General features: G+C 52.6%; 1 protein-coding gene across 6 annotated transcripts in view; it reads left to right on the forward strand.

Moving 5' to 3' along the window:
• The window catches only part of GOLGA3 (golgin A3), a 51,254-nt gene extending 40,536 nt beyond the window's left edge, over nt 1-10,718 (forward strand). For all 6 annotated transcript variants that reach the window (XM_058424573.1, XM_032168211.2, XM_058424577.1 and 3 more), the window contains 8 exons: nt 1,390-1,587; nt 2,978-3,094; nt 6,082-6,221; nt 6,831-6,963; nt 7,176-7,298; nt 8,489-8,653; nt 9,480-9,643; nt 10,380-10,718. In XM_058424573.1, coding sequence (XP_058280556.1) covers nt 1,390-1,587; nt 2,978-3,094; nt 6,082-6,221; nt 6,831-6,963; nt 7,176-7,298; nt 8,489-8,653; nt 9,480-9,643; nt 10,380-10,569 — 1,230 coding nt within the window. In that variant the 3' untranslated portion in view covers nt 10,570-10,718. The remainder of the gene's footprint in view (nt 1-1,389; nt 1,588-2,977; nt 3,095-6,081; nt 6,222-6,830; nt 6,964-7,175; nt 7,299-8,488; nt 8,654-9,479; nt 9,644-10,379) is intronic.
• Nucleotides 10,719-13,560: the final 2,842 nt, after the last annotated feature.

The following is a 13,560-nucleotide window of genomic DNA, read 5'->3' on the forward strand; positions in this document are numbered from 1 at the left end:
TAAAAATACAAAAATTAGCTGAGTATGGTGGCGGGTGCCTGTAGTCCCAGCTACTTGGGCGGCCGAGGCAGGTAAACCGCTTGAACCCAGGAGCGGAGGTTGCAGTGAGCCAAGATCGCGCCACTGCACTCCAAGCTGGGCGACAGAGTGAGACCCCGTCTCAAAAAAAAATTCAGATATCTCAGGTTCAGAGGCAGCTCTCGCTTCAGCGGTGCAGGTGGCAGCTCAGTGTCCCGCCCCCCCAGCCCCTCCGGTTCCCAGCACTCCCGTCCCTCCCCACCCCCTCCCTGTGGAGCTCTGTCACAGTACGGCTGCCCGTTCCACTCACTGGCTGTGTCCTGTCCTGAAGTGGTTTTGCTCATGCCCACCCTGCTGAGTGGCCTAGCCAGGGCTCAGTGCCTGGACAGACTTCTCCAGAAGCCCATGGCCCCAGGAGAAGGCTGGGCTCTTGGCCATGGGGAGGAATGAGAGGGGCCTGGGGAAGCCACTGACCATGAACACGACAGCCTTCAGATCATGAAGCAAGCAGCACGGTCCTGTGGTGTCCGTCACACGGTCCTGTGGTGTCCGTCGCACGGTCCTGTGGTGTCCGTCGCACGGTCCTGTGGTGTCCGTCGCACGGTCCTGTGGTGTCCGTCGCATGGTCATGTGGAGTCCATCGCTGGTTGTGTGGTGTCCATTGTTCTGTTTTTGTTTTTGTTGTCTTGAGACAGAGTCTCACTCTGTCATTCAGGCTGGAGTGCACGATCTTGGCTCACCACAGCCTCCGCTTCCCAGGTTCAAGTGATTCTCCCGCCTCATTCTCCTGAGTAGTTGGAACTACAGGTGCTCGCCACCACACCTGGATAATTTCTGTATTTTTGGTAGAGACAGAGTTTCATCATGTTGGCTAGGCTGATCTCAAACCCCTGACCTCCCAAAGTGCTGGGATTACAGGCGTGAGTCACCACGCCCAGCCCATTGCTGTGTTTTAGTTTTCGATGTTTCTTTTCTTTTTTTTTTTTTTGAGACAGAGTTTCGCTGTGTTGCCCAGGCTGGAGTGCAGGGGCACGATCTCAGCTCACTGCATCCTCCACCTGCTAGGTTCAAGCGATTGTCCTGCCTCAGCCTCCTGAGTAGCTGGGACTAAAGGCATGTGCCACGACAGTGGCTAATTTTTGTATTTTCAGTAGGGGTGGGGTTTCACCATGTTGGCCAGGCTGTTCTCAAACTCCTGGACACAGAAGATCCACCTACCTTGGCCTCCCAACGTGCTGGGATTACAGGCGTGAGCCTCCATGCCTGGCCTAAGTTTTCGCTGTTTCTTGTTGAAAACTCACCTGTTTCTGGGGGTATGTGAACTCCACTCACCAGTGCGGATAATTTCACAGTGACGTTGGTATGTTTCAGCTTCAAGAATCCAGAGGCTTTAGGAAGAAGATAAAACGCCTCGAGGAGTCAAACAAGAAGTTGGCTCTTGAATTAGAGCACGAGAAAGGGAAGCTTACGGGCCTCGGACAGTCCAACGCAGCTCTGCGGGAACACAACAGCATCCTAGAAACAGCTTTGGCCAAGAGGGAGGCAGACCTAGTCCAGCTGAACCTTCAGGTATTCAAACCCGTCAAACTCGTGAGAGTTGCCGGGGCTGCGCGCACTCCGAGAATCTCACCCAGATTCAGTCACCTGTGCTGACTCCTAGCCCACCCAGCCTGCAGCCAAGAGAACAGGCTCAGGGGTCCAGGTGACCCACAGCCCTGGGTCCCCAGCTGTTGGTACAGGGCTGGGCTCTGAGGTGAGGCTGGAGCCCCTGCGTGTGCTCAGTTCACCTGTTTAGTTGAGGGGTAGACATACTTAGTTGAGGGGTAGACCTGCTTAGTCGGGGTGCAGACCTGCTTAGTCGGGGGGTAGACCTGCTTAGTCGGGGGGTAGACCTGCTTAGTCGGGGGGTAGACCTGCTTAGTCGGGGGGTAGACCTGCTTAGTTGGGGGGCAGACCTCCCATGCGGGTGTGGCTGAGTTCCAGTCCCAGACGGTGACATTGTTTGTAGGGGGCACTTAACGAGAGCTTCACACAATTCAGAACTGGGACTTGAACCCTGACCTGGTTCTCACTCAGCTACTTAGTCTCCACAGCCTCTCTGGATTGAGGACCAGGCTGGGCACTTCAGGGAAATCCTGGGGGCCAAATCAAGCTACTGGTGTTGACTATCCCATCTTAGTTCCATATTTTGCCCTAGTTCCCACCACTTCTGTTCTTTTTATACCCGGCTGCAGCCCGATTTGTATGTATTTTTTGAGTTCCCAGCCACCATGTTTGATTTTTTTTTTTTTTTCTGTTAGTAATACGGAGTCTCACTCTGTCTCTCAGGCTGGAGTGCAGTGGCGCGATCTCGGCTCCCTGCCTCCCGGGTTCAAGCGATTCTCTTGCCTCAGCCTCCAGTATAGCTGGGACTACAGGCGTGCACCACTGCGCCCAGCTAATTTTTTGTATTTTTAGTAGAGACGAGGTTTCACTGTCTTAGCCAGGATGGTCTCAATTTTCTGACCGTCATCCACCCGCCTCTGCCTCCCACAGTGCTGGGATTATAGGCGCGAGCCACCGCGCCCGGCCCATTCTTTTTTTTTTTGAGACAGGGTCTGGCTCTTGCCCGGAGTGGAAGGCAGCGCGGTGGAGGGCAGCGCGGTAGAGGGCAGTGCGGTGGTACCATCATAGCTCACTGCATCCTCAACCTCCTGGGCTCCAGCGATCCTCCTGCCCCGGCCTCTGGAGCCGTGGGTCCCACAGGCATGCCACGTTCTTGAGTGCGGCCGTGTGATCATGCTCCCGCAACCTAGGATTCTGTTTTTTGTAACAGATTCTTCAGAAGTGGAGTTTCCTCTACCTCCCTGGTGTGTGCCTGCGCCTGTGATGCGATGTGTGTCACATTGCCTGCTGTAGCAGCCTTGTGTGTTTGTAATTTGACGTCCTTCCTTATCTGTCCTCCTGCAATCTGATCTAGGTGCAGGCGGTTTTGCAGCGCAAAGAAGAGGAGGATCGCCAGATGAAGCATCTTGTCCAGGCCCTGCAGGCGTCACTAGAGAAGGAGAAGGAGAAGGTGAACAGCCTCAAGGAGCAGGTGCGTGCCACCTTCCGGCTCACGGGGCGTTCCAGAGGACGCTCCAGTGCCTAGAAATCTATGCAGGGTCCTTCACACACCAGCCTCCTTCCAGCAGTTACACAGAGCAAAGGTGCGTTGCAGTTGTTGGTGACAGAGGCCACAGAGCACCTGCTCTGGTCCTTAGAAGGTGGCGTTAGATTAAATGGCGGTGCAGCTGTGAGGGCCTGGGGCCAGTGAGCTCCACGTGCATGTGTATTTATATTGTGTTAGGAATGGTGTCTTGTATGTCGTGTTGCATTGCGAAAGCAAACTTGAGAATAGCATAGGATCCCATTTGTGTTCGGCAGATAAGAGGGGTGGTTCTGTGGACCCTTCTCTGTGTAGAGAGCTGTCTTTTCGTGGCTGGCCCCTGCCCTGCTTCAGGTGTTCACTGACGTATTGGTCAAGTCGCCAGCAGAGGCCCATCCTGACCCCCAGGTGCCCTGTCTGGGCCCTGCTTCTCCGTTAGAACGCTGCTTCTTGCTGGCTACCTCCGCCACACCTGGCACAGAGCAGCTACTCCTAGCATGCTTGCCGTGTGCGTGCACATGTGTGCCTGGGGTGTGGTGTGTGTGCACGTGGGGGGCGGTGCATGCAAGGGTTGTGATGTCTGTACACACGTGTGTGCCTGGGGTGTGGTGTGTGTATGTGCGCGGCGGGGGTGTCCGTGCAAGGGCTGTGGTGTGTGTGCAAGGGCTGTGGTGTGTGTGCCTGGGGTGTGGTGTGTGTATGTGTGCAGCGGGGGTGTCCGTGCAAGGGCTGTGGTGTCCGTGCAAGGGCTGTGGTGTGTGTGCAAGGGCTGTGGTGTGTGTGCCTGGGGTGTGGTGTGTGTATGTGTGCAGCGGGGGTGTCCGTGCAAGGGCTGTGGTGTCCGTGCAAGGGCTGTGGTGTGTGTGCCTGGGGTGTGGTGTGTGTGTATGTGCATGGCGGGGGTGTCCGTGCAAGGGCTGTGGTGTGTGTGCTTGCATTTGATGCTCATGTATATGTAGAAAATTTCCAGGAGGAACACAAGAAATAACTGGTTGTCTCTAGAGAAAGGCAGGAAAGAACACATCACTTTTCCTTTAAATCCCGTTTTAATTGAACTTGTAAAAAAATAATTGCTTCACAATTCAAACTTTTTGGCCTAACAGTAAAGCTTCTTTTGTTCCTATGACCTGACTTTGCCACAGCCTGTAAGAACTTTTCTATGATAATGTAATTGAGATAAAAAGAAAAAGGTTCTTGATTTTTTTTTTAAGGGGTGAAACAATAAAGTTTCTTTATAAGTAGAATTAATTTTAAGATGTGGCAGGTGGCCAGGCATGGTGGCTCACGCCTGTAATCCAAGCACTTTGGGAGGCTGAGGCAGGCAGATACCTGAGGTCGGGAGTTCAAGACCAGGCCGACCAACATAGAGAAACTCTGTCTCTACTGTGAATACAAAATTAGCCTGGTGTGGTGGGACATGCCTGTAGTCCCAGCTACTCGGGAGGCTGAGGCAGGAGAATCGCTTGAACCCAGGAGGCGGAGGTTGTGGTGAGCCAAGATCACATCATTGCACTCCAGCCTGGGTGACAAGAGGGAAACTCCGTCTCAAAAAAAAAAAAAATGTGGCAGGAATATTTTAATAGGAGCAGTTAACAGCTTTCTTTTGACCCCACAGGCCTCATCTGCCTAGCCATTTAACCCTTGCCTGGGGCCTGCTGCTGGGCCATGGTTCAGGCTGGCCCACACGGTGCCCTAGCTCTCCAGCTTTTGTTCCATGCTTAGGGTTCACTGAATTTTTTTTTGTTGTTTTTTTTGTTTGTTTGTTTTTGTTTTTTTTTAGACGGAGTCTCACTCTGTCGCCAGGCTGGAGTGCAGTGGCGCGATCTTGGTTCACTGCAACCTCTGCCTCCCAGGTTCAAGTGATTCTCCTGCCTCAGCCTCCCCAGTATCTGAAACTACAGGCGTGCACCACCACACCTGGCTAATTTTTTGTATTTTAGTAGAGATGGGGTTTCACCATATTAGCCAGGATGGTCTCGATCTCCTGATCTGATGACCTGCCCGCCTTGGCCTTCCAATTAATTTTATTCTTACTTTTTAAATGTATTTATTTATTTTATTATATTTATTTACTTATTTATTTGTTTTTCGAAATGGAGTCTCGCTCTGTCGCCCAGGCTGGAGTGCAGTGGTGCGATCTCCACTCACTGCAAGCTCCGCCTCCCGGGTTCACGCCATTCTCCTGTCTCAGCCTCCTGAATAGCTGGGACTACAGGCTCCCGCCACCACGCCCGGCTAATTTTTTGTATTTTTAGTAGACACGGGGTTTCACCGTGTTAGCCAGGATGGTCTCGATCTCCTGACCTCGTGATCTGCCCTCCTACAGTGCTGGGATTATAGGCGTGAGCCGCCGTGCCCGGCCTGTGGTCTCGATCTCCTGACCTGGTGATCCGCCCACCTCGGCCTCCCACAGTGCTGGGATTACAGGCATGAGCCGCCTTGTCCGGCCTATTTATTTCATTTTTGAAGCTGGGTCTCACTCTGTCACCCCGGCTGGAGTGTAGCAGCGCGATCACAGTTCCCTGCAGACTGGAGCTCCTGAGCTCAAGTGATCCTTCCACCTCAGCCTCCTGAGTACCTGGGATCACTATGCCCTGCTAATATTTTTATTTTTTTGTGGAGACAGGGTCTTGCTATGTTGTCCAGGCTGTGAATACACTGGAAGAAGACTATAAAAACTATTTAGACCGAGAAATCTCGAATAAATGTGTTCATTCAACAGATAGCAGCAGCCACATAAGTGTGCGCTTGCTGCGTGCCAAGCTCCAGGTCAGGTGGTTTCATCTTTACAAGGAACTTGACAGGCCTGTGGAGAAGCACACGCTGGCAGCCAGGACGTGCATGGGGCCGGGAGTGCATTCACCCCCTGCGCCCGGCACATCGTAAAGCTGTGGGTGTCACGCAGGGCATGGACAACGTGGCTTCCTTCCTCCTAGGTGGCCGTTGCCAAGGTGGAAGCCGGGCATAACCGCCGCCACTTCAAGGCGGCCTCCTTGGAGCTGAGTGAGGTGAAGAAGGAGCTGCAGGCCAAGGAACACCTGGTGCAGAAGCTGCAGGCCGAGACCGACGACCTTCAGTGAGTGCCTGGGCCCCGCCAGGCCTCAAACATGGCTGTCCTGGCAATGGGCGGGGTCTAATTCAGCACCTTCAGCACAGCGAGGGTCATCTGTGTTTTGCAAATTGCCTAGTATTTGAGTGAATCATAGGAGTAGAAGGCACCCAGCCTCTGTCTCCAGAAGCCTGAGCCTCACTCACTGCCCCGTGTCCTCCCCCAGGAGAGAAAGCATCCCAGCAGGAGTACTTAGCTTCAGGTCAGAGGCAGGACGGGGTGACCGGCGTGGGGCTGATGCTGTGGCTCTGTGGGCCCCATGCACTGTGGTCTTGGGGCCGGCACACTCTGGGATCTGTGAGGGGTGCCGGCGAAGTGAGTCTCCGGGATCTGTGAGGGGGGCTGGCGAAGTGAGTCTCCGGGATCTGTGAGGGGTGCCGGCGAAGTGTGAGTCTCAGGTGCTTCGTGAGGACTGCCCGAGTGCACACTGGGGGCACCAAGCATGGCTGCAGCACGCAGTGCACAGCAGAGGGCCTGCCAGCACGGACGCCTTCCACAGGCAGCATTTCCCAGCGAGAGGGCACAGCACACTGGAGGAGTGCGGCGATTCCCTTCTTTCTTGTTTTTTTACTCTAGGATTCGGGAGGGGAAACATTCCCAGGAGATAGCACAGTTCCAAGCAGAGCTGGCCGAGGCCCGGGCGCAGCTCCAGCTCCTGCAGAAGCAGCTGGACGAGCAGCTCAGCAAACAGCCTGTGGGAAACCAAGAGGTGACTGTTCGCGGGGGCTGTGCTCACAGGGCTGGACTCGCAGGGCTGGACTCACGGGGGCCCTGGGTGACTTCACTCCATCCTGCTTGGGGAGGAACTGTGATGGTTTTCTGAATATGGTGTTAAAAGATTAAACCAAAACACAGAGCCGTTTTCCAGGGCAGTAAAGCCACTTTAATGTTCTTTTGGCCATGTGACTTTCCCCTCTTTAGATGGAAAATCTCAAATGGGAGGTGGATCAGAAAGAAAGAGAAATCCAGTCCTTGAAGCAGCAGCTGGACTTGACGGAGCAGCAGGGCCGGAAGGAACTGGAAGGGCTACAGCAGCTGCTGCAGGTACCTGTGTGTGAGGCGCTGGGCACAGGCGGGAGCAGCACTTCTGGGGCAGCCCCTGGTCCCTGTGCTGTGCGGCCTGCAGCCAGGCAGTGCTCCCTGGGAGCTGACGCCCTCGTCCAGTGGGGCGCTGGCAAAGTCACCTGGTCCACGTCATGTGGCAGGACAGAGGCAGGGGCGAAGCCTGGGCCGGCTCCGATCCCTTGGCCGCGCTGTGACACGGACCAAGAACGTGATTTCATGGACTCCAGCAAATGGGAGGGTGCATGGGAAAAGTTTGCCAATTTGCAATAAACTTCTCGACAAAGAAATCAGGGTTCGGTCTTGACTGCTCGGGAAAGGAGTGTAATTGCTAAGTCTCCCTTGTAAATGAGGGGCTTGAGTCGCAGTGAGAATTTATTTATAGACACAGGCCGAGAAGCATCCATCATCCAGAAATCCAAAACCTGGCCAGGCCTGGTGGCTTACACCTGTAGTCCCAGCAGGTGGGCAATGAGCTGTGGTTGGACCACTGCACTCCAGCCTGGATGACAGAGTGAGACCCTGTGTCTAAAAAACAAAACAAAAACAAAAATCCAAAATCTGAAACTTTCTGAGCATCAACGTGACAAAGGAAATGATCATTGGAACATTTCAAATTTTTGGATTATGCATACTCAGCTGGTAGTTGTAATGCAAATATTCAAAATTCCGAAATTTGACACACTTCCGGTCCTGAGCATTTTGGACCTGGACTGGCATCATCTAGACGGCGCCGAGGAGGACATACGTGTGCTTAACCTATGAAACTACAAACTCGGGGCCGGGCGTGGTGGTTCACGCTTGTAATCCCAGCACTTTGGGAGGCCGAGGTGGGCGGATCACGAGGTCAGGAGATGGAGACCACGGTGAAACCCCGTCTCTACTAAAAATACAAAAAATTAGCCAGGCGTGGTGGCGGGCGCCTGTAGTCCCAGCTACTCGGAGAGGCTGAGGCAGGAGAATGGCGTGAACCTGGGAGGCGGAGCTTGCAGTGAGCCGAGATTGCGCCACTGCACTCCAGCCTGGGTGACAGAGCAAGACTCTGTCTCCAAAAAAAAAAAAAAAAAAAAAAAAAAAAAAAAAAAAAAAAAAAAAAAGAAAATACAAACTCAGATCTTGGCAGGATGTTTAAGATCTGTTAGCTTTTAAAAATCTGACTTCATTTTCCACAGAATATCAAGTCTGAGTTGGAGATGGCCCAGGAAGATCTGTCCATGACCCAGAAGGATAAATTTATGCTCCAGGCAAAAGTGTCTGAGCTGAAGAACAACATGAAGACCCTGCTCCAGCAGAACCAGCAGCTCAAGCTGGACCTACGCCGCGGCGCGGCCAAGACGGTACTCAGGCCTGCGTCCCTCCCGGGGTAGCCGACGTGCCCTGTAGATGCTGTTGGACAGGAAGCTGGCAGACTTGTTAGTCATTCAGACATAAACGGATTTGTTTAGCCCACACTGAGCAGCTGCCGTGTAAAGTCAGTGATAATGGGGTATCCTGCTCAGGTGACAGATGAAATCATTTCATTCCGGTTTTGTTCATCCAACAGCGTTTTCCTCGTTCCGTGAATTCAAATATCAGTTTGTTATAATGTGCTTTGTAAAGCAGATGAGCGGCTGGTCTGTGACTTGGCAGTCCCTGCTGTGTGTGAAGGGCTGGGGCCTGGGAGCTGTGCCCAGGCGCCCGGCGGTTTTCTGTGCTGGGTCCACGTCCATGTTTTCCAGGAGGCAGGTGGGAGGGCAGTGCTTGGATTCAGAGGCCGTTTAGCATCGTGTGCTTACCTGTGGAAACAGTTTGAAGTCCTAGAAAAGGGAGCCTAAGTTGGAAAACTTAACTTAATTTTAGGGAAATTCCACGTCAAGGCCTTGAGGCTCTGGTGGGAGAAGCCTCTGGGAGAGCTGTAGTCTGCGGCTCTCCCCGGCCTCCCGCAGACCCAGGACTTAGGTTGTCTCTGCTTTGCTCTGGTTTTGTGCCTTAGGAATAAAGGCGTTTCCTCAGCCAGCTATTCTGGAGCTCCAGGGACTGTCGTGCTGTGCTGCCGCGGCGGCCAGGACAGTCCCCTTCCCAGAGGCCCCACGTCCACTGGTTGGGGAGGCCACATGCTGTGCTAGTGAGACTGACCCGAGGGAGGGGACGGTGGGAAAGCTGATCATGTGCTTTTAAAAACAGAGAAAGGAGCCGAAAGGCGAGGCCGGCTCTTCCAACCCTGCCACGCCCATCAAGATCCCGGACTGCCCAGTTCCCGCCTCGCTGCTGGAGGAGCTGCTGAGGCCACCGCCCGCCGTGAGCAGGGAGCCCCTCAAGAACCTGAACAGCTGCCTCCAGCAGCTCAAGTACGACCATATTCCGTGCTGCACTTCAGCTAGTCTTAAAGATTAATGCCCTCTTTAGCTGGGAGGACACTCCTGGTGCCAGTACTCAGTGAGTGCCCAGCAGAGTTTGAGCAGGTTTATAAAAGGATGGGGGATTTGCGCACACAGCCTCCGAGGTTTATATAAAGGGGGAGGGGGGAGCTCACACAGCCTCTGAGGTTTATATAAAGGGGGAGGGGGACTCAGCCTCTGAGGTTTATATGAAGGGGGGGAACTCACACAGCCTCTGAGGTTTATATAAAGGTGGGAGAACTTGCACACACAGCCTGTGAACTCAAAGGTGGAAACTACCTGGAGTTAAACTACCCTGATAGGCCCTGAGAAGCTGGAAGGCCACACACGGTGCACCTGGCAGCCTGAGGCTGAGCGAAGTGTGTAGGGCGGAGCCAGGCGGCACCCCGAGGGCAGGTAACGGAGTGGAAGTCGCGTGTGCCAGGCCTCAGTGACAGCTTCCACCCCGCCGCCTGGTCAGGACTGGTCCTTGAGCCTGTGTCCTCTGCACACGCCCTCTGTTGTCCTCTGCACAGCGTAGAGAACGGTGCCGAGAACAGCTGAGCTTCTGTGGTCTCGGTTGGTTTGCGGATCCCCGAAGGTGCCCAGGTCCACTCAGGTGCTAGCGAGTGACGCTGTCCACAGGTGGCGCGTTCTGCCTGGCACTGGTGTGATCTGGGCCTTCTTCCTTCTTCTTCTGTCCCAGGCAGGAGATGGACAGCCTGCAGCGCCAGATGGAGGAGCACACCCTGACGGTGCACGAGTCTCTGTCCTCGTGGACTCCGGTGGAGCCAGCCACTGCCAGCCCTGCGCCCCCTGGGGGTCACGCCGGCCCACGCAGCGACGCACAGAGACACAGTCAGAGCAGGGCTTCCAAAGAAGGGCCGGGAGAGTGACTGCTGCGGACTGGCCTCCGTGTGCCGCTGCCCCAGAATGCTCCTTATCAACGTTATTTATTTGATTGTGTGGTCGATGTTTTTCTAAGACATGAAATTTAAGTTTTGTTTTGCCTTTAACAAGGAGTAAAATATGTAACAGAATGAGAGCCAAGGATTAGAAAAACATTCGAAGATCACAATTAGCTTTTCCCGTGGAATGACGAACTCTTCAAAGCCTAATAGGCTCTCGGCGAGGAGCTCTGAACGGGTCTGAAGGGTTACTTGTAGGACGTGTCTTCTGAGCGGCCACCGACGCGGCTCTCTGTGGGTGACAGGGAGAGGCTGCATAACTGGGAGAAGCTGCATGACAGGGTCTGCGGCACCGCGCCTGGCCAGGCTGGCTGCAGTTTCTCACTTCCCGGTTCCATTCAGTAAGAGCTTTACTTTTCTGCAGAAATGAAATTTTATTTGTACCTTTGGCTTTTTACTTGTTTTTTTGGATAGCCATCCCACCATAGGATGTGTACATAGATACTGAAGATCATAACCCAATCTTTGTTTTTTTTTTGTTTGTTTGTTTTTTTTTTTGAGAGAGTGTCTCGCTTTGTTGCCCAGGCTGGAGTGCAGTGGTGCACACTCAGCTCACTGCAAGCTCCACCTCCCAGGTTCATGCGATTCTCCTGCCTCAGCCTCTCGAGTAGCTGGGATTACAGGCGTGCGCCACTATGCTAGGCTAATGTTTGTATTTTTAGTAGCAATGGGGTTTCACCATGTTGGCCAGGATGGTCTCGATCTCCTGACCTCAAGTGATCTGCCCATCTCAGCCTCCCAAAGTGCTGGGATTACAGGCGTGAGCCACTGCGCCCAGCCTGTAACCCAATCTTTAAGAAGCATATGCTCATATTGTTTAAGAAGAACCTACTTATTATTGATTGCCTTTTGAAAATTTGTTGGGAATAATTTACCTGTAGGATTTAGGGATGTCAGAAAATTCTATTCTAAGAAATATAATTATTTTATTTACCTTCTAAAGCCAAATATTCTTACACAGAAAGGTCCTCTGTTGTTCTGGTTTTACTTTGTTGCTGAGGATCTTTCCTTCCCGCTGGTCTCTTCCTCTCAGGCCACTGGCCCTGTGTGATTCCACTGTGGCTGGCCACCGGGAAGGGGCAGCTTGGACCCTTGGTCAGGCCTGACGGCCATCAGGAGGCACAAGGACACTGAGGCCCCGTATCTGATCTGACCTTTGGGGGGCACAGGGAGAGGCCAGAGGGAGAGGAAAGGAGGGTGGAGGAGGAGGAGGAGAGTGGGCCAGGGGCTCCCTGCAGCGACTCTTGCGGTTTCCCCTGGAGTCAGCCAGGCGTAGATTGCAGGTGGTAACAAGCCTCACACTTCTGTTCCCCAAGTGAAAATCTTTACCAGTGTTTGTAGGAGCGCCTGTACTCGTGTGTAGGAGCGCCTGTACTCGTGTAGTCATCAGGAGAAGTCCTGGATCCTTTGTGGTTACACCAGCATCGTGTGGCGAGCAGAGGCGATTTCTGGAAGAGACAGGCAGGCATTGTGAGGAAGGTGGCTGTGCTCTCCCAGCGTGTCTCAGAAACAGATGCCTTATTTAAAATCAGCACTACATGTGTGAGATCTTCTGTTTCCCACCCCAAATCCTGAAACACTGCAGACACTGGCTGACTGGGAGAGTTGGGGTCTGTAAGTTGTCCCCTAGTTTGCTAAGAAAATCTAAAATAATATTTATTGTATGAGTTAGGAGAGAGAGAATGGGTCCGCGTGGCCTCCTTTGCAGATGTACTGGTCTGAAACGAGGTTCTGAGTCACTGGCCAGGCCAGATGTGCTCATGTCCGTGTCTTGTGTCTGTTTTATGGAGAGAACAGTATGGTGTGTTTTAAGCTATTTGTGTTCTGTTGTAATATACTTTTAGAAGGCTAATTGGTAAGGTTAAGGTAGCGTTAACCACAAAGATGTTTGGTATTTAAAAAATATTATCTAGCAAATATTGGAAGTTCCAAAATATATATATCATTTGTACAGGATTAATTTTGAAATAATACTTGAAAATTTCATTATAAATATATCCTACTTTTTATCTTAAGTTGAAGATGTTATTTACTAAATTGTTCTTGTACCATTAGAAAAAAAAATGGCAATTTGCTTTCTTATTTATTTTGGCTGTACTACCCCTTTGTTTTAATTTTAAAATCAAGAAATCGGGCCGGGCGCGGTGGCTCATGCCTGTAACCCCAGCACTTTGGGAGGCCGAGGCAGGTGGATCACCTGAGGTCAAGAGTTCCAGACCATCCTGGCCAACATGGCAAAACCCTGTCTTTACTAAAAATACAAAAATTAGCCGGGTGTGGTAGTGCACGCCTATAATCCCAGCTACTTGGGAGGCTGAGGCAGGAGAAATCACTTGAACCCAGGAGGCAGAGCTTGCAGTGAGCCAAGATCGCGCCACTGCACTTCAGCCTGGGCAACAGAGTGAGACATCATCTCAAAAATAAATAAATGATTTAAAAAAATTTAAAATCGAGAAATCACACATTCAGTGGGGAGCGACTTCTTGCTTATCAAAAGTCCTCGCGTGAGTGATGTTCACTGTGTATTTTTTTTTCTCTTAGGACAAACTAATTCTGAAAATACTGAAGGGAAAGTAGCTCTATGTTTTCTCAACCCGGTTTTCCTGCGTGTGTGCCCTCGGGTGCGATGCCTCCTGCAGCACTCTGTGGCCGCTGGTGCCAGGGCCCCCTCTGGTTTGGCAGGGCCTGGCTGCCTTTGCTCCCTGTGGTGAGTCTTTTGGTGTTTTCATGCACGGCTTGTGCTTCTGGATCTGAGGCCTCTTGTGTTCACGCAGACGCTGCCTTCAGGCTTCCTTCCTTAAGAAGACGCCTGGCCGGGCGCGGTGGCTCACGCCTATAATCCCAGCACTTTGGGAGGCCGAGGTGGGCTGATCACGAGGTCAGGAGATCGAGACCATCCTGACTAACACGGTGAAACCC

The sequence above is a fragment of the Hylobates moloch genome, unplaced genomic scaffold (genome assembly GCF_009828535.3).
Source record: "Hylobates moloch isolate HMO894 unplaced genomic scaffold, HMol_V3 SCAFFOLD_12, whole genome shotgun sequence".
Classification (NCBI taxonomy): domain Eukaryota; kingdom Metazoa; phylum Chordata; class Mammalia; order Primates; family Hylobatidae; genus Hylobates; species Hylobates moloch.